The sequence below is a fragment of the Strongylocentrotus purpuratus genome, unplaced genomic scaffold, assembly GCF_000002235.5.
Source record: "Strongylocentrotus purpuratus isolate Spur 01 unplaced genomic scaffold, Spur_5.0 spur5_scaffold_3, whole genome shotgun sequence".
NCBI lineage: Eukaryota > Metazoa > Echinodermata > Echinoidea > Camarodonta > Strongylocentrotidae > Strongylocentrotus > Strongylocentrotus purpuratus.
Genome location: NW_022145609.1, coordinates 21644516 through 21668779, shown reverse-complemented (window position 1 = coordinate 21668779; position 24264 = coordinate 21644516). Strand labels below are relative to the sequence as shown.

Genomic DNA, 24264 nt, shown 5'->3' with positions numbered 1-24264 from the left:
ATATTATGCGAGGGAGCGTAGCGACCGACCGAGATTTTTTTTGCATTTGTATTAGTCTAAACGTTGCACCCTTGGGCCCTCTTGAGCCTAAAAGTTTGTTGCAGTCTTTATTAAGTATTTTCTATTCATTTGTTTTGGCAATTTTTCAAATTTTCTGGGGGGAGAAAAATTGAGGGGGACGTGTCATCCCGCCCCCCATCCCTCTCCCCGGGATCGTCGCCCCTGGTATTTCATCACCAAAGTGCACCATTATTACAAATATCTTTTGAAGCAGTATGGTAGCTAAGGGGAGATGTAAAATATATGTGCCCCACCCCAGTTGAAATGTACCTTTTTTTTTCTTCCTCAGATTTGCCAGTTTAATACACTACTATTATTTTCATCTAATGTCTTTCTTCTCTTTTTGTTTCGTTCTCTTCCCTGTAATATCTTGTTTATTGTATGATTGATCAGAACATCTTATCATAGAGAGAGCATCATTGTTTTTGTTTTAAATCACGATATCAAATGTATGCAGATGCTCTCCCATATGCATCGCTTTAAACATGATATCAAGTTTTCATGATTATTTAGAATAATTAATTTGCTTGAAGTTGCATTACTTTTGGATTCTAATATTGGGTTGGTCAGTAGATATAAGGGCTTTGAACATGCCAACTGAAATCATTTATTTTATGCACGAGGCATTAAGCATGACTACACGGATCAAATGTATCAAATATGATCTATGGTGTGATTATGTCCGTACGATCAGATTTCCTTATTTTTTCATAGTGAGTGTTATTTTGTTTTGCAGCTATTTGCAGGTATGTGCGACCATTTAACCATTGCACAATCTTTCATTTTTCTTTTATTTCTCTCTGTCTCTGTCTCTCTACCTCCCTTCCTGTCTTCCCGCGCGCTCTCTCTCTCTCTCTCTCTCTTTCTCTCTTTCCCGCTGTCTCTTTCTACAAACTTCACCCAACCTCCTTTGTCACAAACCCTGTTTTCCCCCAGCCGTAATTTATATTTATTGTATAACAATAAAAAAACACGTAATGACCAACAGCTAGTAAGATAGTCGCTAAAACGGTGATTTATCAGCTATAAACTCGAGAGTGTTTCTATTTCTGCTGACTCATTCTGTTAGTTTCACCGCAGCAAAATAGCCATAATATGATCAGCGTGCAAGCAATTTGAATAAAAAAAAGAGGAGATACTTGAAATTGAAAATAACGTCCACTTCTTACATAAGTTGGCTTCATTTCTCTTTTCATAAATCCATGATTCACTGGTGCTAATGAACAATCATATGAGGAAATCACAACCGACATTACGATAATTGAGTGACAGGCGCGTGATTTTAATTATAATCAACAAGCATAACAATGTATCATATGTTCATAGGATAACAGGAATTGTGTGAAAGTATCTCATTGGTTGATTGACATTTTGTTTATTTGCATTCTTTGTCTCTTCGCAGACGTATCAAGCCGGGTCTCATTCCACAGATGCCGTCTGGTTTAGCGGTACGGTCAGTTATTTTGTCTTCATCTACAAACCGACTCTATAAACGGACTCCTGTTAGAGGTCGTTTCCCAGACATAAGTAATCATTTCTGATTGATAAGCGTCAGTATGATCCCAATTACACGCCACAAGAATGCAGACGAGTACCCCACAGTTTTGATGACCTGATTATTGCCCCAACAAAGTTGAATTCTCGTCTAAATCAGTCCCAACCCCAATCAATCGCTTTTTGTATCTACACCAGACGATGCGCTCTTCTTCGCAACGGACTCTCAATTGACCAGACGACATTGACGACATGATTTTGGTGCAGTGAGAAAGCGCGCGCACTTTAAGGGGGGTGTTCACTGCACCAAACATTTTAGCAGCGATTTTTACAAGCTACAGCTTATTCCTCGTAGAAACTACCTTGCGTGCGGTTGTCGTTGGAAACGGACTTGGAGGTGTACATCGAGCCATCTTTCCTAGACTTTTACTTTTTCCTTCCTTCATTAATAAAAGGTCAGGACGAGATATAAAAGGAAAAAAGACGGAATAGATATTGAGGGAAAAAAACCTTCTTACACAGACGTTGTGTTGGATAAGTCTTGGAATTCTCACTGTAGATTGTTGTGAGCACTATGTCTACGAAATATATTTTTCCGTTTTGAGTTTGAAGCTCGCTGATTGTTAAATATGCATTGGAATGACTTGTTGTGACAGGGCTATATATATACGAAGTGGTTCATATCGGATGTATATCGTATAATACCACATTGAAAACGTTCGTAATAACAAGCCCAGACAGCTAGCAAATAACTCGTGCTATCGGAAACTGTTTTAAGTTGGACATTCGAAGTGACATAGCGGATGCCTGAACTTGGAATTATTTTCTCTGAACCAGTGCGTATCACGCATTCATTCGCGTCATCTTATTATTCGCCGTCTCTGCCGAAAAAGTTTTACCGGATTCCCCGGAGTAATTTGACCACATCTTCATCGCTTGGACTTCACAATTCTCTTCCTCGCTATTTAAATTGCCAACGTTTTACGCCTGATTCAGCTATAGGCAGAGGAAAAAGAGGGGGAAAAGAAATAGAAAGAGAGAAAGACGAGATCCCCAAGTATACCTCATGATATCAGCTAGATTTTTCCAGATACACAGTATCGACAATCTTGTTTTAGCGTGTCCGTGTACGTCAATGGTTGCCGTTGGGCTATAAAAAAAGGTTTACACTGGATTGCATTCTCCTAAACCACCGATTTCACACAAGATTAGCCAAATTTAAACTCTATCTTCGTGGACGGTTTCCTGTCATAATCCTCATGATCTTAAAACAGTTTTGGTTTTTTCTCTGAAAATCCATAGGTAAAACATTTTTTGCAGTAATTTCTTAGATATTTGACTGGAGAATAATTGGATGTTTGATTTTTTCCTTTATCCATTTTCTCGAGGGGTACATGGACTTCCGCTGCTAATCATTAAAGTCGCCTGAAACGGCTAATTATTACAATGGCGTCTTTTCCAGAATTAATGCTCACTACGCCAAGACTCGCCAACGGCTTTGAAACAACCACGAACGATACGGACGTCGACGATCCAACGGCATGGGCGTCGTCCTATTCGTCATCGTATGACTACGACAACTCTCTCGATCTCCTGACCAACGTGCCCGTCTTCGCCGTCTACGCCATCACCTTCCTGGTCGGCATGACAGGCAATCTCCTCGTCATCTTCGCCGTCGTCAAGAGCCGTCGACTCCACAACGTCACCTGCTTCTTCCTGGCCAACCTGGCAGTCGCCGACCTCCTAACCGTCGTGTTCCTCATCCCCCTTCAGATCATCGTCCATAGTAGTGATCATTGGAATCTTGGGGATGTCATGTGCCGGCTGGTAGCCTACGTGGGGGTCATCTCACCCGTTTGCTCTGTCTTCACAATGATGATTATAAGTCTAGAACGGTGAGTTTCAATCTTTTTAAACGTTCAAATTCTCAATTTTAGTGCTTATCTTATTTGTTTTTTTCTTTGTGGCAAAGGTTCTTTTCTTTTTTAAAAACCTTTTCACGTTTCGACTGTTCACTACATAACTCACTGGTAACGTTGTTATGATTGTTGAAACAAAATATGTTCTTTTTTTAACCGTTCAACTTCTTTCCTTTCCTTTTTTGTTTGATTGCTTATTGTAAGCCTTTGTCTCGTTTGCTGCTCCAAAACTACCCTTTCTCGGCGTATGGAATCGGGTGGTTACCCTCCAAAGAATTTTGATTCTATGCAAATGTATGAGATTCCCAGAGATTGTCGAAGCAGCACCTCTATTTTCCACCAGCACCCTTTCGAAAGGTTATCATTAAAAGGGCTCTTTAAGCTACACCATTATTCTGTAGGTGAAATTTAACAATGTGGTCACAAACACCTTAAAAGAAGACGCGGGTGTAACAAGTTTATTTCCTTATCTGAAATCCCTTAATCCTTAGAGTGTACGTAGGTGGTTTAAATAGGTGCGAACAAACACCTTAAAAGAAACAGCTGGTGTAACAAGTTTGACCCTTTATATGCACCCCTTTATTCTATACAGTGTGTGTATGTGTCTCAGTTTATCGTACATTTATTAAATCGCGATAAAAACTAAATATTTTTTTTTTTTAAAGTGCTCTCACCTACAAGCTGCTTGTCAGCGATTTCGATTTAGTTATTCAGAGATACACACAGTTAATGGAAATCTTTTCTTTAATTGACATTTTTAGAAGAGATTTACAATGCTGTTGCCTTTGCAGGTATATATTTTGCCCAAAGTGGTGTCTGAATGAACAATTATTATGATCGCAAGCAATAGTTTTGTTTGATAATCATCTATGCGTTATTAACTATTTGTTTGATACATAATACATGCATACTTAAAGTGCATACAAGCGATGTCCCCGGGTATTCACACAGCTTAGAACATTTCGATCTTCAGCTTCGATAATGAGTTTATTTCACTCTTTGAAGACGCAAAGCGTGTGACTCGTATACCGAAGTTTCAGTGAATGACGATCAAGGCAAGTTCAGATATGGCGCGGTGAAACCGAGGCAAAGAAAAAGCCGTCGTTGGTTTGTATGTGTAAACCAATGGCAACTGCGCGCAACAAAGGACTTGCGCGTAGTCACTTAGTTCGTTGGTATAAGATACATAAATGTGGAGCGTATTCAACTTTGGGACCATCCTTCTTTTTGTTATGGTAAAAAAGCAACAAAGTTGCTTTTCCGTGGCATATCTGAACGAAGCTTTAGGATTAAACTTGGTCACCAAACACAAGGCGATGATTTGATGATTATTATCCTTTGACATTCAAGCATATCAGCGAATAATGATCAGACGGAAAGGTGGTTTGGTTATTTCGTTAGATGCGGTGTGCAAGATTAAGTCAGTTCTTCACCATCTTAGGTAGAAAGCAGCGCAGCAGAAGAAAAAAAGGAAAACACCAAATGAAGAAACACAAGAAATCATTTGGAGCGAATGATGAACTAACAGTTTACGCAGAGGACTTTCATGATATGTTTTAACATGAACTTTTCTCAAAGGCTTAGCTCATTGTTAAGCGGGACTTTTTAAAATTTAATATCAGTTCGTGTGTATCATTAACAGAAGATAAAGGGAAAATGAGATCATTAACAGGATTTTGAAAAGTACACAGCTTTTAAGTTGATATGCTTAAATCCGACGTAATATTGTACACCCTTATGATTTCAGACTATTGAAGCTTATATTATCAAGATCTTTGATTGTTTTTTTTTTTTAATAAAACATAAGACGTACCTTTAAGTCAGTTCTTCAACATCTTAGGTAGAAAGCAACAAACCATATATCGTGAACAATAATATGGAATTATGGAAAACACTGCACAAAGCTTACTTGATCCATTACTTCCGCGTATAAACGCACTTCTCTTTTCGCACGAGTGATATATAATCAGATCCTCTTTGGCTGCGTTCATGCTTAAATTTTGAAGGCAGAATGAGCGATCTGAAACGCTCATCGTAAACGCTCATCGTGATCGCAGTTCCACGATGTAGTGTTCATGCTCACTTCTCCAGGCAATTCTCCTTGGGTGGCCTTCAGCTGGATTCGCAAACCTGTGTGCGCATGCTACGTAGACCCACTAGAGGTCAGTGCGTTGACCCCATTTAAACGCGTTTACAAATTGTAAACGCATCTTTTTGTGAGTTTACGATCGGCGATCGTGATCGCCGTTTTTCGGTGATTCTACAAAAGTGAGCATGAACGCAAGCGTGTTTTAAACTAAACGCGTAACAGATGCCTGATTCTGGCCGTCAAAATCAAGCATGAACGCGCCCTAAGATAGTTAACCCGTTGAATACTGAATTGTGAAATTCCCGTTAGCTTTATATAGGAGCCACCAGTCCCAGGATTCATTGTATTAATTTGCTTATTTTGATAGACATAAATACACCATCGAATCAGATATTCATCAAGATTTAACTTGAGAGCAATAAAACCCCAAGATTATTTAAAAAGATATCTTTTTGTAGAATAGATTATAAGTGTAAACAAGGTAACGTTCTTTCATGGTGCGACTACTTTCCGTACAATTCTGAATATTTATGGTTACATAGAGTGTGGTATGTGTGATTTTATTTTTGCTGTTCTTATTTTCTCGGGCGTTAGATAGATGAAGCGATTAGAACAAAGAAAAAATGAGAAAACACCAATTGTATAATAAGACTCATTGGTAGTGAAGTGAAAAAGTGAAGTGGTACCTCGGTAGAATGTCCCATTAATTGAAGATCGATATCATTATAGCGGATAGTACTCCTTTACTTTTACATAACGCCGAAACAAAAAAAAGATGTTGTATTGCCCTTTAGGTGCCAACACATCGGACGGTCGGTAGGAAATCTTTTTTTTTTTTTTTTTTTTTTACTCCCACTTTTGGCTGATATTTCTCAGTTTGTAATGCTTCAATACATTTTTCTTCTAAAAAACAGTAAAAAAAAATTCTCAATATTTTGGGGTCGGTCGTTAGCAGCACCAAGCAAAAGTTTTTTCTTTGGCTATACTATCCATATCAGTGTGATTATAAGTAAAGGTTCGCTCGGATTAACTCGGCAAAACCGCAGGATTTATTTATGATGACGTAAATTGTAACACGCTTTGAACTGCTTGTAACGCAGAGTTAAGAATAAGCGTAAGTGACTTGTTACGCTCAGTTGTCATTCATTATCCCTCGGAAAGGACTAAAAGCCGTCGGTCCCCTGGTTGGTTTCTTCCAAACATACACATGCTTTCTTAGCGGTCAGGTAAAACAAACCATCAAGCCAGAGTATAATTATGTACAAGTATTTAAAAAGTCTAAAAAGAAAGCGGTTTACATCGCCGTATCTGAACAAGCCATTAAGTATTCTGAAGACAATATATGGGGTAATGAGATTGACAACAATGGGGGAGTGATCAAATGTTCGTCATTCAAATAAAGAACAAAGATGGGGTGAAGGTGTTTATTAAACAGAGTACTAGCGATGGTAAAAACGTGGAGAAACAGAAGAGTATAGAGACAAGACCAGTTGTGACTAGGAAGCAGATAAGGGAGAAAGGTATCGAGAGTAACAAAAAATGGGGAAACAGGTTGCTACAGTTAAACTAATGTCGGTTCTTTGAAAGCATAACTACCTGCATTGTATATGCTACTCAATTCATTTTTGGTCCGGCTATATATAATTGTTCGTCGCTCCGTTATAGCTCTCTTATAGATACGATTGTGTATCTGCTAGCAGTACCCGAGGCGCAAACTTAATAGCAATCCTTACTCTGCTACATCGAGATCAATTGTACATTCCCTTGAAAGGTATTGGCTTAACTCTCACATAAATAAATAGAAGGGCCCGTATAATGAATTCCATATCACTGCTCCAGTTTAATTGCCCTGGGCGGTATAAATTTCAGGTAAATTCTGTATTCTAAAGGCACGCCGTAAACTGAAGTTAATCCACACGCAAATTGTTTTTTCTTGAGCATTTGTAAACTTTTTTTTCTTTTTCTGACTGCGATTCGAGCACCCATCGGGATATCTCAACTACGTGAAAGTCTTTAGGAAAAGGCGATTTGCCGATCAGGCGATGAAACGCAATCGAAGCACGTTTAGGTAGTGTCGCAATCCTAAATTGGGAATACCTGCACATGTTATAAATGAATTATATTCATGAAATTCGAGTTTGAGTATCTTTCCAATATGTATTCTCAACGATGTTGATGAAATTTTTGTTTATAGGTCAAGACATTCAAGAAGACGACTTGTAGCTTGTATCAAAAGAGAAAAGTGTAAGGTTTGATCGAGAGAGAGAGAGAGAGAGAGAGAGAAAGAGAAAGAGAGAGTGTGTGTGTGTGTGTGTGTGTGTGTATGTGTGTGAGAGTGAAAGTGAGAGAGTAGATGCATGTACACTTCTGTGAGTAGGTGGTGAGGTATGTGTGTGTTTTAGTGAGGGTAGTTGTGAGAGAGTAGGAGAACGAGAGAGAGAGAGGGGGAGGGTGGGTGAGAATAATGGTAAGCGTGATGACATTAATGAAAGGAAAGATGACAAAAATACCTCTAAATTTGCCAACAACAAGTATATATTTGAGCAGTAACCAGAAACAAAGAAATAGTTTTTAAAATGCACCTCCTGCAATCACATTGGATACCTAAAAGAAATTTCCCAACAGGTCGAATTATTCAACGATAAAGGGATAAAGTACAGCTTGGCTATTTTAGTGATTTATGAAGCCAGAAGAATCAAATGAGCGTTTAGGATAGCAAATACGTCATCATGACATCAGTAATGGCTGTATAAATGGTTGAAATGTAATGCTCAATTGAACAACAAAACACGTTTACTGAAAATAGAAATTCATGACACATATTAAAAACTTTGTTGTTTGTGCTTTTTTGTAGGAGAGGGGTGCTTCTGGTGGATTTGGGAATTCTGATAAATTGTCATTGTCTTTTCAGTTAGTTCATTGCACTATAATAACTGAGAACGCACATCTTTTTAAACTAGCGAAGGGGGAGAGACGGGATGTGGGTCCATTTGGGCGTGGGTGAGTACGTGTGTATGTATGTGTGCGTGTGTTTGTGTGTGTGTCTGATAGAGAGAGGGGTAAGGACATGGTTGAGAGGGAGGAGCAAGACAGCGGGAAAGCCCCACTCAAAAGTACGTGCAGCAGGGAAAGAGAGGGGGGAGATGGGAGGGGGAGGAGAGAGGAAGAGGGGAGTGAGCATAAGAGGGAGGGAGGGGGAGTGGAGCGGAATTTTCATCACTGATGCCATACGAACCAAGGATCTCTGTGATAAGTCGTTGCGTGAACTGACATAAGAGGACACTGCGTAGACCTCGACTCTTGAGCCACATCCTTGGGGCCGTATTTTCTTACAGGTCTTACGCTTTTCATTCTCAGTTGCAATCTGCTTATATTTATATGGCCACTGAGGAGAAAATAAATACATCTTATTGGCAATTTCCTTTTTTCGCGCGTGATTTTGATAGAAGAGGGAATAGGAGAGATTGTGACGAAGACATAAACAGATAAAGACAGGGGGAAAGACTAAGGCAAAGATAGTCCATGTGTGTATGTCAAGGAAGAGATGTTTTCAAATTACAAATTCTATTTAAATGTATGCAGATTGATAGGTTGCCTGTTAAGTGGATATAAAACAACTCGAATTGACCACCAAAGTGCCGGTTCCCTGACTGCATGCCTTAAACCATGTTCAGCTTTTATTAAATCATAGCTCGTTAAGAAAGTAACTTCATCAATATCAAATATACAACATTGATTTTAACTCGTACCACATAGAATGATAAGACAACGAAACAACAACAACTCATGCAGTTAGAACAAGTCAAAGCTGTAGTCAGTCTTTTGATTTGACTTCAGAAAATTCAGAAATTCTAGAACCAAAATAGCAGCTGTTTTCGTCCAAAATTTGCGACCACGTGCGACGTTCAAGTACAATTTCCCAGACCGCAATGATGTTTCTATCGTAAAAGCCCCGGCGTAAAAGATAGTGAAGTGATATATCATTCGCAAGGGTTTTTTTTTGTAATAAGCGATGATCCCTTGCAAGCCTTCAAAATAGCACCCTTGAAATTGTCATGCTCGTTGCTCACATGGCGTCATTCGGTTTTTAGGTACCACAAACTAGCCTGTGAGAAGGCAATTAGGGAAATTATTCCATATGCAAGTACATGTAGGATACCGCAATTTATGCAGTGTTCATTTTGTTCTTGAACAAAAATCGCACTTGGTGCGTCAAGGCCCGCACGTGTTGCTGACGGAAGCCTACGTCACCCGAATGACACCTCGTGCGCGAGCGACGGTCATTGACCTTGGAGTTCCTAACCATTAACGCAACAGGTTTTTTTCGGTTGGGAATCTCTAGAGTCATGAAAGCCTCTGTATTAAAATTCGGATTCGATTTTGTTATATTCTACCAACGTATCCAGATAACAAGGATAGCAAAATAAGTAAATTCATCTCCTAACACATTAAAACGTGCACGTTAATCCATTTCTCTGAAGTTTTACAATCTTCCGTTTTCATGCTGATTGTAGAAAGAATTGTTACTTTCTAACCTAAAAAGAGAGGAAACAAGAACATTTATTAAAGTGTGTGTGGAGGGGGAGGGGGTAGTTAATATGAAGAAGAAAAAAAAAATCTTTCGAAAGCCTTTGAAATCTTTCCGACGTCCTGCATTTGGAATTGTTTGGGAAGGCGTCATACGGCTCTGTTAAAAAAGCCACTAAAAACGAACATTTCATACCGAAGTCACACCAATGAGACAGGAAACAAACCTACAATACAACGATCAAGACAATTACATCACTCCCTAATGACGAAATTCAGTCGGTTCAAAGTCGGTTTGTAGTTCGTACGGTAGTGTATTAGGTGTATAAAAGAGATCTCTTTGCCAGTACCGATATTCCCAATGTTACGCCAAGCAATCAACGAAGGATTCTACTCTTTCGAAAATATATCTCGTCAAGATATTCAGTATTGATTCAATATCATTGGTGATATTTATAAGAACCGCTCACGCACATAAATCTAGATGATCTCTACAGGGTAATTTTTTTATTTATACGTTTTTGTAATCTCCTCATTTCAATTTCAACTCATCTCCCAAAATTATAACAAATCGATTCAAGAATATCAATCGGTTTCATATTCAAATTTGTTAAAGGTTAAGAAGATTACATCGGTTTCATGAGAATGCCACTACCCTGGAAATGCTTCTCGTTTTCTTATTCTCATCATGTTTAAAAGATAGGTAACAAAATGAGTTTTAAATCGCGTTATGCCTATACTAGATCGATACATCCTCAGATAATGGGTATATTTCTTACGAGGTTGTAGGAATGAGGTTGTATCAGGAGACATTTTATTTAGCATTCCATCGCGAGAACCAGAACATTACAACCAAGAGCTTTACCACTCTCCCTGACTCTAGAGAAATACGGCTTAACACTCCTGGGAAGTGTTTCACAAAGACTAAGATTGACTTTAAGTTGGACTTAAATATGGCAGGCCATACATGCGACTGTTTGCTCTCATCATCGGTCTCTCAATTATGATCTTTAAATAATCAACAAATATAACAGCCTTTTCACACACAGCTAAAATTCATCGTATTTACAGATGATTAGTATAAACGTGTTTAACTCAACAGTTTTAAACATGTTTATAGAAAATTTTCCCTGAGTGAACATCGTTTATACGATGTTGGGATAGATACGAAGTCGCGATTTATACGCCCCTAAAAGCAGGCTGCATACGAAGTTCGTATCTAGAGAGCATGAAATTTTGTGTGTGAACGGTTTTTTATGTTTAAACTGGATAGAGCGAGCGCTCTGTTTGATATGACCTGACCTTCAATGCGCAATGGCACTGCTGCGCATCACGAAACCATTAACGATCGCAACGCAATTTCTGTGTGTGAATGATGTTGTATGTGCAGGTGATTAGTTTAAAGCCCTTTAAACTAATCATGTTTATAGAATTTTAGCTGTGTGTGAAAAGGCTGTAAGTTCTGTAGATCTGTGACCATGATTTGTACATCTCTTGAGAGACCAATGCCAGTAAATGGTGAGATCAAACAGTGACATGAACGGCCTGCCATAGTTAAGTCCAAATTCAAGTCGATCTTATTTATTGTGAAACAACCCCCTGGTGGAGTAAAACGAATCGGACCGGATGTGTGTCTGAAATAATAACATAATGATGATGCTGATAATGATAGTAATAATTCTCATTCTGTTATGTTAGCTTGTACGAATATCTTAGAAGATCCAAGATTGCTCTTTAAATACATTCAAGTGAATGATACACGAATCATCTTGTTAATCGCTTTTAGGTAATTAGGACGTCACACATCATACACCCAATGTGCTACACGTTTTTTAGTGACAAAAATAGCGTGTGAAACCAACCAACAAAGAAGATTTACCCTATTGTTGTTATTTCTTTGTAGGTAAGCTGTTAAACATCACAGAGTCACTGGCAAGCAATAATGCTGTATTCAATTTTACCAATAATTTTTTGATAAAAGCTAACTGAATTTTCATCAAAATACAATTGACAATATCGCTCTCCTCTTTCTTCTCGAGATGTCATGATGCACTTTGTTGGGTAGATTGTTTTCAAAAGGGATTAAGTCACTGTTGTGAAATCTAGGTACGTCTTACGGAATCGTAATCCTTTAAAGCATGCATAATATCACCAAATGAAATTGATTTACTCTTTCGAATATTATATTTAGAAAGGATTTAGTGGCACGTAAATCGCAGAAAAGGAAAGTACGTGAATGAAATCCCCTCTGTGCACCCATGAATAACCATATTAGCTCTAGGGCATATTCGTTAATCCTTCAGCGTTAGTAAAACATTAAAATGACACGAATTTGTCTCAGTTTGATAACAACAAAAAACAATTAAAAAATGAATATGACTCCATGCAGAGCCCTTCCATTTAGTCAAATGTTGTAATTAAATGTTTAGCGCCTCTTATTTTTGCATTATATGATTTCGCTCATTTACCGGATTAAAAAATTAAAGTTAGTCCTATGATCCAGATGATAACATAAAATGAGATGAAATCATATTGAATTAAATTACCAATCAAATCAGGAATCGAGACGTTTCCCGGGAGAATGAATCGAAACTTTGTATAAAGGGGTGCAAAACCGAAACTTTAAGGGATTGAGTAACTTTGCCTCAGATTTAAAAATAAAATGAATTTAGCTCATCCTGCATTCATAAGTATAAACCTTTAGGTCATACATGTACATGAATCCCATGACTTTTACAAGCCAATCGCTTGTCTGATTATCAAGATAACTATGATTGGCAATTTCAGAATTCGTTTTCCTAACGGTTTTAATAACGCTACAGTCTATTGGAAAAAATGAGTATGGTAGAACCGGTCACTCAATTTGTTTTAACTTGTTGAGGCACTTAATGATCATTTTGAACCGCATTTGTTTAGGGCTTCAATATTACACCATGTCACAGACACTGATAACATGTAGGGCCATGCATCTCAGATTTATCATTGTTAAACGATGCCTTTAAGCTGAAAATGAAATTCTCCGGTTCATGTTGAGTGGAAATGTTACCTTTTGGCAGCGGCGTTCTTTCATTATGGTGCCTTACTAGCTAGGCAGCTTCTCCCGTCACTGACTCTTACAGGACTCACAGGAGGACCGCCAAACGAAATGGATCAAAATCAATGAGTGATTGATCGTCTGAGCAAAGCTAGCCACCGGGGAATCTCCTGGTTTTTCGAGTATTGCGAGGGCGATATCCACGGCAGGGATAGCCCCCGAAAATCAATCTTGTCTCTCGTGTCGTTCTCGCACTCTCCCTCTCTCTCTCTCTCTCTCTCTCTCTTGTTCTCTTCCTCCGTACTTCACTCTCGATGTGTCTTTCCCTTCTCTCTCTCTGTCGTTAACGATGTCGGTCGTTACCCCTCTCACTCTATTTATCTTTGTGTCTTTACATTTCTTCCTCTGTCGTTATCTAACTCTTCTGTCTTTTGTTCAATTTGCATTGGTGAATACTTCATTCAAAGGCATTGCGCTATAAATGTTATAGATATATATATATATATATATATATATATATATATATATATATATATATATTTATATACGCACATAATATTATATAATTACGACAATTCTAATTTGGTAATTTAAACAAAGTTGCACAAAACTTAGACTGCCTTATAAAAAGGCAGCATTTTCGATGATCACCAGTAACCCGCAAGTGCACTGACATTAAAGAGAAGCTGGTGTCTCAATTTAGTGTAGATGGTATACGACATTTTAAGGAAAGGGAAATCCCTATTTGTTTTGGGTTTGGAATTTAACTCAAAATATTGACGGTAACATAAAGTGATATTAAGTTTTCTCTTTTGTTCCAATTTATCCCCTTTCCAGCTATCCCTCGGTTCCTTGACTGATTTATTTGTGGCTCCGTGCCTGTCGCACTGTTCACATTCACGAATGTAACCATCTTTCTCTCTTTCTCTTTCTCTCTTTCTCTCTCTCTCTTTTTCTCCCTCTATCTATCTCTGTCTCAATCTCAATCTCAACCTCAATTTCAATCGCGATCTCTATCTCTATCTCTATCTCTGAGTCTATCTCTATCTCTGTCTCAATCACATTCTTTGCGAGAGTGCAAAAATCGACTTGCGCCAAAGTGATGCCTAAAGCATGTATAATGTTGGGATTAGCGGAGTGAGAGAATGAATTGAATGTATCAAATGAAATGCATTGCATATGCTTTTTGCAGAAGCAAAGTCACACACGCGCGCGCACTTAATGTTCGTTGATATTAAATATTCAATATTTGATATGTGTGGCATGATTAATTTTCTTATGGATGTTATTTGGATCTGAAAAGACCGCATTAATACCCAAATCCCAATTACTTTGTTCAAACATCACACAAGCAAATTTGGCGCAAATCGATTTTTGCACTCTCGCAAACGATGCCTCCTGTTCATCCAAGCGTGAACACATACCACACAAAAATGATACCAAAAGATTTGGGATAAAACACCCTTTCATAAGATGTATAATCATTTACTGTTCATAGATAATCTTTTTAAATAATTAGCAATTTTCTAAGTGTAAACTTTTTTTGACTCACACTGTATATCGAATAAATTGCTAAATCTCACCAGTCAGTCAGTGATTCGAACAACTGCATATCAGTTCTTCGGGAACGTACACACACGTTCACACACAAACTGAAAAAGATATTTGGTAAATTTACTTTGATTTGAACGCAGTTTCGACCAATGTAAAGTATGAACATTGCAGTATCGTATTAAACGGCTATACGCATTTTGTTTCACCCCAGCGTACTGCCGTTACGTTAACGTAACGTGACACATAAAGTATTGTGGTGTTGCATTAAAGAAGTGTAGCAGTATTAATGAACATCAGTTAGAATATCGAGGATTATTTAAACGTACATGTACATATGGTTAATGAATTGTATTGAGGAAGATGCTGGGTCTGTACAGTGTAATTATCTTTCTTAAAAGGAAGTGAGGATGCATAAGGACTACTCACCATAATTATGCATTGGTATCGACGCCATTGAAATCATGGCATTTAAATTGATTTTTATATATTTTCTTCCGAATTCAGATCATTACTGTGACTTGTCTCTTAATGTCCTTTTCTTCTTTCCCCTTTATTTTGGACTTCCTTTCCTTCTCATCACCTCAAAAAAATATTTATTTTATAGGCGCACCATTTTCAAGTTTTTTCCTTTTAAAAGTACACGAATACCACATTTCCAACTCCGCTATGCTTTTGATAGACAGGTTCGAGAAAAGTAAAGATATGAAATTACAGTAACACTCCCACTGTCTTCAGAATTGTTGACATCCATTAATTCTAACCGTGAAAAAACGAGTCTGAACAGTATAGAAACTACTCATGTACTCTCTCTTTCATATCATACTCTTTCCTATCATGTGACACGGAGACTCTTTTATCCACACTGGCATGTAATGGGTTTATGAAAGGCCACTGTGCGACTCTGGCCTTCAGCGTCATTCAAATAATCACACATCACTGTAAGTCATCAACAAGCCATCAAGATGTTTCCGCTATGCGTGATTCGTTTTTCATTAAAATCTACACGCGCTCTGGAGAGAGAGGAGGGGGGGGGGGCGAATACTGATATTGAATTAGCAAATCAACACGGTTACAAGGTTGTTTTTATGACACTTCAATACCAGGTGTGGCACTCCCTCCCACTCTCTATTTTATCCTTGTTTTCTCGCTTCTATTCTTCTTTAGAAACAAGTCCATTAGCGGGTTGGTTTTTGTCGGCCAAGAAATAATACCTCCCCCGACATTCTGCACGTTCTCCTTCTTCTCTCGTTTCATGTTCTAAGTAATTTCATAGATTTTGGTATCCATGTTCCGACGAAATGCTTACTTTCAAGAGAAACGAGCTGTCGACAATATGCACAATAAAGGCCGTTAATTGGGAGTGAGATTTCAAACAACAGTTTAAGTTGGATGGTAAACTTTTTTAAATTATTACTTGCATAGACCGAAATAAGGCGCCGAGATCATTAGAGAAAAGCGTGCATATTTGCTGACATGTGCATTACCGCAGTGTTTCTTGGCACGAAAACTCGTAGATAGTCGTAACTTGTACACACATCTGAAACCGAGTTACTACTATTAAAATGTCTCGTTAACGGCTCTATTTACATGACTCACATGTTCAATATTACAAAGAAGACAAAAAAGGGTATTTACTTTCTAGGATTTTCCTTCACCTATACTTCTCTGGCATTTTTTCCCCTGCTTTCCACACATTTCATTGCGGAGCATTTTTTTTATCATACTGCTCTCAAATGTGAAAAAACTTAAGAGCCGATCTTGAGGCAAGCATATTTTTTCTTTTCAAGTAATCATTCAATAATCTGTGAAAAAATAATGTTTGCAGTGGTAAAACTTAAATTGAATAATTGTTATCATTACAATTGATGTAATTTCTGAAATGAAAATATGAGCTGTTTCTGTTTTCGGTAAAAACTTCCATTCAAGATTACAGGACATTGCTTTAATTGAATTACTAAGTTGGAAGACCTGTGGATTGAAACTAAATCCTTTAAAAAGTCTATTGGGTGTGAACGTGACTTGTATCGATACCGGTGAGCACGAGAATGGGCTTCATGAAAAAGGATTCGATCTGCTCCGGTTCGGAAAGACTTTTTCTTTTCCAGGAGATGTCTTTTCTTTATTTATCACACGTTGATGGAGTTCAGCGATTCTGGTTACTTCGCTAAACCGATATCCTCGGTGAACCCGTACCGGGAGGTCATGTAGAAGTTAGGATATAGTGGTGTCGCTACGCCAACCACCCCCACCCCCCCCCCCCCCCAGCAGCGAGTGGCAAACTTAAAATAGAGACAGACAGACAAACAGAGGATGAGATGGAGAGAGACGGAGAGACAGAGACGTAGAGAGGGAGAAAGGGAGACTGAAGGCAACCTGGAAATGACACGACCCTTCCATACTCTCCCCTCCCTCAGTATTTTGCTCTCTCTCTCTTCTTCTTCCATCCTCCTAGTAAAAGACGGGTGATACCATCCCATTCACACTGCACCAACCCCACCCCCCTCCCCCTCGATCGACATGACTCAGATGTAAAATACTTCAAATTCATCTTTATCTCACCTAATCTGTATTTGCTGGAGATGAAAATGGATACAGTAACATTCGTAAAAACTTTTTTCCGCCTGATTTTCACTTTTTTTGCGGGTATTGCAACACATCTCAACAAATCTTCTGAGAGGCTAGAATTTTTGAAAGGCTTATTGCTCAGCGAGGATACAATTAAAGAGATTACTATCACACTGTAAGATTTTGTCATTTAATTTCTTTGTTTTAAAATATTGATCTCGCTATTTGGCTGAGGCATTAACAAGCCAAGTTAATATATCACTAGCGTGTATAACTAGGCCCTAAAGGCTAGACAGTTTTGCTCGTGGTAGGGATTTATTTGTATACGTCAAGTGTTCCTATCCAATTCATAATCACGAAATTACCTATAAGGGATACAAATGCTTTTAAAACAGTGTTGTTTGAAATCTCGAAATGATCACGAATCTGATTTAGCCGAACATGTTTCATAGCAGCATTCCATGATTATCCATTAACTCTGTACGTGCCATGGGAGTGATCACACAGAGCTAAATTGCACTTCTCTTGGGTTAGTACAAAAATATTCTTTTTTTTTAATAAACATAATAATGATTCCAGTGGAAACAGGTATCATCTATACAAGTAAGAATAAGGTCTGCCGTGTATCTAATCAAGACTAGAAGTTTAATAGGTATCTTTGCAAAGCTTTCGTGTTGTACGAAGCAAATCTCCCATCAATTATGAGCCGCATTTACACTGCAAACAAAAATCGTGAATTTATCTCACATTCCGGTGTTTAACCGGAAGTTACCAAGCAACTTGACGAAAGTTGTAAAGCAATTACCGGCAAATACGACGAAATCTGAAATCGAAAAATCAACACCTGAAGAGAGTTTCTTTTTAAACGCCGGCAGAAATGTCACCGATTTTTAAGTGTGAATGCCCGCTCTTGAAACAATGGTGAATGATTCCGGTTTTTGGTCACGTGACTTTTCTCCCTTCCGTGCAAGTCGCGCAAGCGCACTTCTCACCAAAAAATCGGGATGAGCAAGCAATTTTTTTTTTTTTTTTTTCAGTTGTGCAAATGGCAGTCAATGGTGCTTTGACTGTGTATATGGGCCTATTGTTTTGTGCTGATTGGCACGCCTACGCTTTACTTGGCAAAGTCGTGCCTCAGCCAAGGGTAAACCGGGAATTATATTTAAACTTCTTTGGTTTATACAACCTTTAATATATCCGACAATAATTCATTAAGATTTGCTTTCGCAGACAACCTTGGTCCTACCCGTCTTTCAAAGCAATAACTGTGGTTTTCCCCGTGACAAATGTAGTGCGATGGAAATTAAATGGCGATGGTTGACGTAGAAAAGGTCTTTCTTAAGTATATGACCCTCACAAGCAGAAAGTTTTTTCTTTGAAGAGTCAAAAATAGGTTTGATTAATTCATAATCCGTTATGAGTAACTTTCAAAACTGAAGTAACACATAACCTCAGAAAAGGTCGGTAGAAAACGCTTGTATAATTATTGTTTCCCCCAAGGACATGTATATATGCACCTGCACAACAAGAACAAGAAGTTAAAATGTTAAAATATGGAATAACAGAATATGTGAAAGTCTCCACATATACACACACAATCAGTGCGTTTATCTTCACCCCCTTGAAGCAGCAATAGCAATAGAAGAAGAAGAAGAAGACGACGAAGAAAAAGAAGAATGATTTACATGCCTGCATGCGTGGTTATATTTTACAGAGGCTTACAACAATTATAGCAAAAGAGAAGTTTTGGCAAGTCAATGGTATTTTATGAAATATTGTTTATGGAACATTGAGGATACGAGCTATGTTGCGTCTTTTGAATCATGCCAGGAAAAAGAAATATTATGAACATGATTATCCACATAGGAACTGGGGATATCATCATATTCCATTGATTAAACACATCATCATTTTCATTTTATTTTGTCCAAAAACTTCTGTGAACAAAAAAGAGAATCTGAGAGCATACTTTCTAATAGTTTCAGAGCAACCTTTCCCATTTTCTGCGTATAACAGCTACCTTATTTCCCTAGCGACTCCCAGCTCATTACTCTAGTAAGTTACCATCTAACGTAGATAGCAATAGACAGCATAAAGTCGCCGTACCGTAATTATACGGGTGCCGCCAACGAACTTTCTGAACAATTTTAAGCCATATAAAAGTTGTCAGCCGCAATGAAAACGTAATTTTGATAGTAATCACCGTTTCTAACACACCATAGCAATCAGAGTCGGGTGACATAAAATGAAGTCGATGTTTTAGACTAATTTAATATCTAATGCTGAAGATGATGAACCCTAAGAGTGAGCCAACAGGCACGCTACGTAAACTGTGTTCATGTATGGGTAATATAGTTTTGACGGGCAAACGCACGTTCATTGGTCAATTCATGAAGCTTCCAATAGCTCAAAAATATCTTTCCCTCACGCTTGGCAAGCTTGAGGAGTTTACTCCAAGTCATGTACTTTTTCTTGACATTCGTTTTAGATTTTGTTTTATCCTCGATAAATTGAACCTTCGTCCTTCTCCATCCTTTTTATCTCTTACTCTCTCTTTGTCAATCTGATTTTTTCTTTACTTTTTATGTCTTTCTCTCTCTACTTCTCTCTCTCTCTCTTTCTCTCTCTCTCCATTCCTCTCTCTCTCTCCCTCCCTCATAATCTTTTACTCTTCCCCAAAGCTTTTTTGTATTACCTATGATATTTTGTATTTATTCTTTATTATATCATTTCTTTACTCCAAGTCATGTTCTTTTCTTTGGCATTCGTTTTAAATTTTATTTTATCCCTCTCCATCCTTTTTATCTCTTAGTCCCTCTCTTTATGTCTTTGCCAATCCTTTCCTCTGCGATTTTTTTCTCGCTCCTTCTGTCTCTCACTCTGTCCCTCTTCCTTTCTTCCCTCTCTCTCTCTCCCTCTCTCTCTCATTCTCTTCTCTTTCAATTGTACTCTTATACTCTTCTTCGGTACTTTTTTTTAAATTACCTATTGTATTTGTTCTATTCTGTATTATATCGCTTATTTTTGCGTGAGATAATTTTTGTATTTTCTTATTTACTTTTCCTTTTTATTAATTTGGGATCTTCTATCCTATTTTGTATAACTAGTCTCGAGCTTTTGGACGAGAACGTATTCCATCATTGATTGCGATTGCATCTCCCTGATCAAAACTTACAAAAACGATTACGCTACGCTCAGAAAGCTGCATTATTTATATTTTAAAAAGTGCAAGTGCAGTATTAGATTAAAATCTGTTGCTTATTAACAGAGGTTAAACTAACCTTTATAGCTCATACTCATATCATTGCTCCGCATACACCCGGACAAGGGAGAGTGAAAAAGAGAGAGCAGGATAGATGATTTTAAATAAGGCTCACGGTAATGCTTTTCACGCGTTTTGTAAATCAAGATTAATTGAAACGCCAATGGAACCCGACAAGATTAATATGCTTTGTCGTTTCCATTTAGACAATTAAGCCTAGTCGGGTGTTTTTTATTAGAAAATAAATGTGCGGGCGGCTTGTACTTCCCATAAAAATTGAAAGGACGGCAAAAGTGATTGAACTTGGGGCAAAATAAAATATCTGAGTGATACATCATTTGTTAGTTAGCAGGTGGCCATGAAAATAATAAAAACATTTATGCCTGTGTTTTCAGCGCTTCAGCTCAAGCTAGAATCAATGAAAAGAAAAATCGCTGCAATAGTTGCAATACTGAATTCGCTGGTTTCGACGTGGTATTGATAATACAGAGTATTATTTTAAAGACAGAGATATCACTCGTAATTGTTAGTAGATAAAGCCTTTTCTTTTCTATGATTACTTGTATCTACCTTCCGTGATACGTGTATATTATAATTACAATGTACGTTTATTTTGTATGTTTATGTGATACAGTTTCGCTGTAAGGAATATTTACGGTATTTATCACACTCCAAAACCAGTAATATTAAGATTTTAACGAACAAAATATTGTTTTAAAATGCTACCCATTGAAACAACAAGAATCTCATTACAGATTGCAAAGACTTTCGAGAAATTGACTAATTGACATTTTACGTAATAGAAAATATGCAGATTTGTGATAGTTGATGGGGAAAAGCTATTGAAAAATGACTTCAAAAGTCTTTGGTACCCCACTTTTCGGTCACAATTTCAAACATCATGAATTTCGGCGTGGATATACAATTATCCTAGCAATAATGTCCATGAGATGTCACAGATATTGCAGTCGCCGTTACCAGGAAAAGAAAATCTAGCCTTGCCCTCTGTAAAGCGGCCCATGACGTAAATTTGCGCGGACAGAACATGTCACTTGTGCTTCTGTAATTCCACCAATGGCTTTCTAACGAAACATATCTGACAAATTGATTTTGTCGGAGAAACCAATACCAGCTGTGATTGCATGGATAAGGTCAATCGGTTGGACTGATTTCTTTCTTGTTTTCTCACTCTCACTCTCTTATTTTTTTCTAAAGAATACGTTGGGCTTTGCCAATTTTGTATTTTGAAGCCTGTACAAGATGCCCCCTCCATTTAATGAGAAAGTGAATTCCAAGTAGGCCAAGAAAGAAAGGAAGGTGGTTGAAATAGGTCAGTAATCTGTTGCCATGGTTATTTCTCTTTTCTATTAATGAGATTTTTCAGATTTCTTTAATCGGCCTATGGCACATTACATGGGAATTGATTGGACGTATAATTACTTGAAGATTGGCAAAGCGCAAATCGCTAAAAGTAGGTGACTGAAAAAATGTTTATAAATGAAGTTAGAACGAGGGTGGAATTTACGTTCAGTAGCAGACTGTGGACCCTCAACATGCTAAAGGCTCATAAAGTGCAAGACCGCCTTAAAATTGCCTTATTCCTCATATCAGAAATCAATTTCTCTCTTTTTACTTTTGTATGAGCTTCAGAAACTATGGGAAACTATATTTAGAAAATGAAAATTTCGAATAAGTAATGATTATATTTCACCTGATTTGGAAACAGATAACCAGCTATACATGTTATACGATATTACAAATATGCACAATTATTCGTTGAAAAGGTCCGCAGTATTACGAGGATTCCACAAAAAATGCATTCTTAATTTCTTTTGTTTTTTGATCTGTTACTCATATGAGTGTATTTTCGTGAGATTTATTGGATTTTGCTGTAACTTAACAGTGCCTCGTGGACGACCACCACCATTGCTGAAAAGTACTCTCTGGTATAGATGTCAGAAATAGATAAATAAAATAAACATATAAATTTGGGTACCAATTTGATAAACTTTATTTCTTAGATACTATTTTCATTGACTGAATGCTATAAAGTTGTAGGAAAAGACGAAAAAGTGTTATGTAAAAAAGAAATCTCTACGCACAGTGGAGAGCTGCTCGGCATTTTGCGGTGCGACTTTTCACCGAACATAATGATAAACTAAATTGCATTTCATGTTAATAATATCGCTGAAGGACATACGTAATACCAAGGCCACCTCGTAAATGCATGACGTTTATAATTTACTCATGGACTTCATTAAGTTGATATTAAACAGGAGATGCTATATTAAATTTCTCGCCAAGTCTCCTTTTTCCTTCAGCATTCTTATCACGCGAAGCATATTTATTAAATATCGATAAACAGCAAGATGGCCCCCACTCAACCAACTCCATTAAAATCTATCTTAACAATCCTTAAAAAATAAAGACCATATCCGATGAAAATACAACTTAATATCATTAATCAATGAATCATCCAGCAATCGAGATATTCATTACGCTCAAGGTCACATCCTCTTCTTCTGCAAATCCCCGCATCAATTTAAGAAGGGTCAACAAAATATAATATTTTCTTGTCCCACTATATTTGGAATAATCTCCCATTAACCATTCGTTCCTGCCCCTCAGTCGAATCATTCAAGAGAATTCTCAAGACTTATTTGTTTTCCCTGTGATTGTTTTTTGACAAGGTGTTGTGTGGAGTTGTGTGGGATGTGAACGAGGTTGTGTACTGTATGAACCAGGCCTTCGTTCATGTGGTGCACAGCTTTTTGAATTACTTTACCCAGCTTTACACAACAAATTTACAGTCTATGCGCTTGGAGGGCAAAATAATTATTCTGTTTTATTTACTATTTTAAAGCGCGTTGCGCATGTTTATTTAAAGGCGCTATATAAATATATATGTATCGGCCTATGTATGTATCAATGGAAAGCTGAATGAACGTAGAATACAAATATAAACGGGCACAAAATGTTTTCTCTTTCAGTATTGCACAAAAGCAATTACAAATCTAATTTTCCTCATCCCACAAAATTACGGGTCAGTGGGGTAAAATTTACCACAGTTACGGTGACGACATAAAACATATGGAACCGATCGGCTCGCCTATAGGGCCTATAGCTGAGGCAATGAGCCGTCCTGAATTAATGCAAAGTCATTGTGAGCCTGCGTAGACCCCATATTAAAGATGATGTCATCAAGTCGATAGTTATGTCAGCAACTTTCGATTTTCAAAGCTTTAGATTTCGAGTTTTCAGGAAGCATTACTTCAATACCTCTGACTATGCTCCGACAGACACTAAAAAAAACATTATTATTGATGTTATTGTAATCTATGGCTCACATGTTTCTTGAATTGATCATGATTGTATTGAGAATAAAAGAACAACAACGCATCGCGGCCTACAAGGCCGAATCGGGCTATGTTTTACAAATGTAAAATACAATATATAAAAACATTCATATTAAATGACATCAAATTAATGAACTCTTGACATAACATGTATCTATTTCATGTTTCATTTCCGACAATGTCTTTCATCATATTCTTCTTTGAATGCTAAATTTTTCGAACTAAACAAGGATATTCGTGCTTGCTATGTTTACCACCGTATAACCACAGTTTTGATAGCAGTAAAGATAAAACAATTTAGCCATTTCAAACAAAATTTATGTTTATAGCGCAAACGGTATTGGCGTCTTTTCATGAATTGTTTGCAGCTTCATAATGGCTAGACAGAGAGAAGAAAGAAACCA

The 24264-nt window shown here is 37.6% G+C and overlaps 1 protein-coding gene across 1 annotated transcript in view; it reads left to right on the top strand.

Annotated features, from left to right (window-relative positions):
- The first annotated feature begins 3000 nt into the window (after window positions 1-3000).
- The window catches only part of LOC115928522 (C-C chemokine receptor type 1-like), a 71903-nt gene continuing 50639 nt past the window's right edge, over window positions 3001-24264 (top strand). The window contains exon 1 of the mRNA XM_030995807.1: window positions 3001-3408. Coding sequence (XP_030851667.1) covers window positions 3001-3408 — 408 coding nt within the window. The remainder of the gene's footprint in view (window positions 3409-24264) is intronic.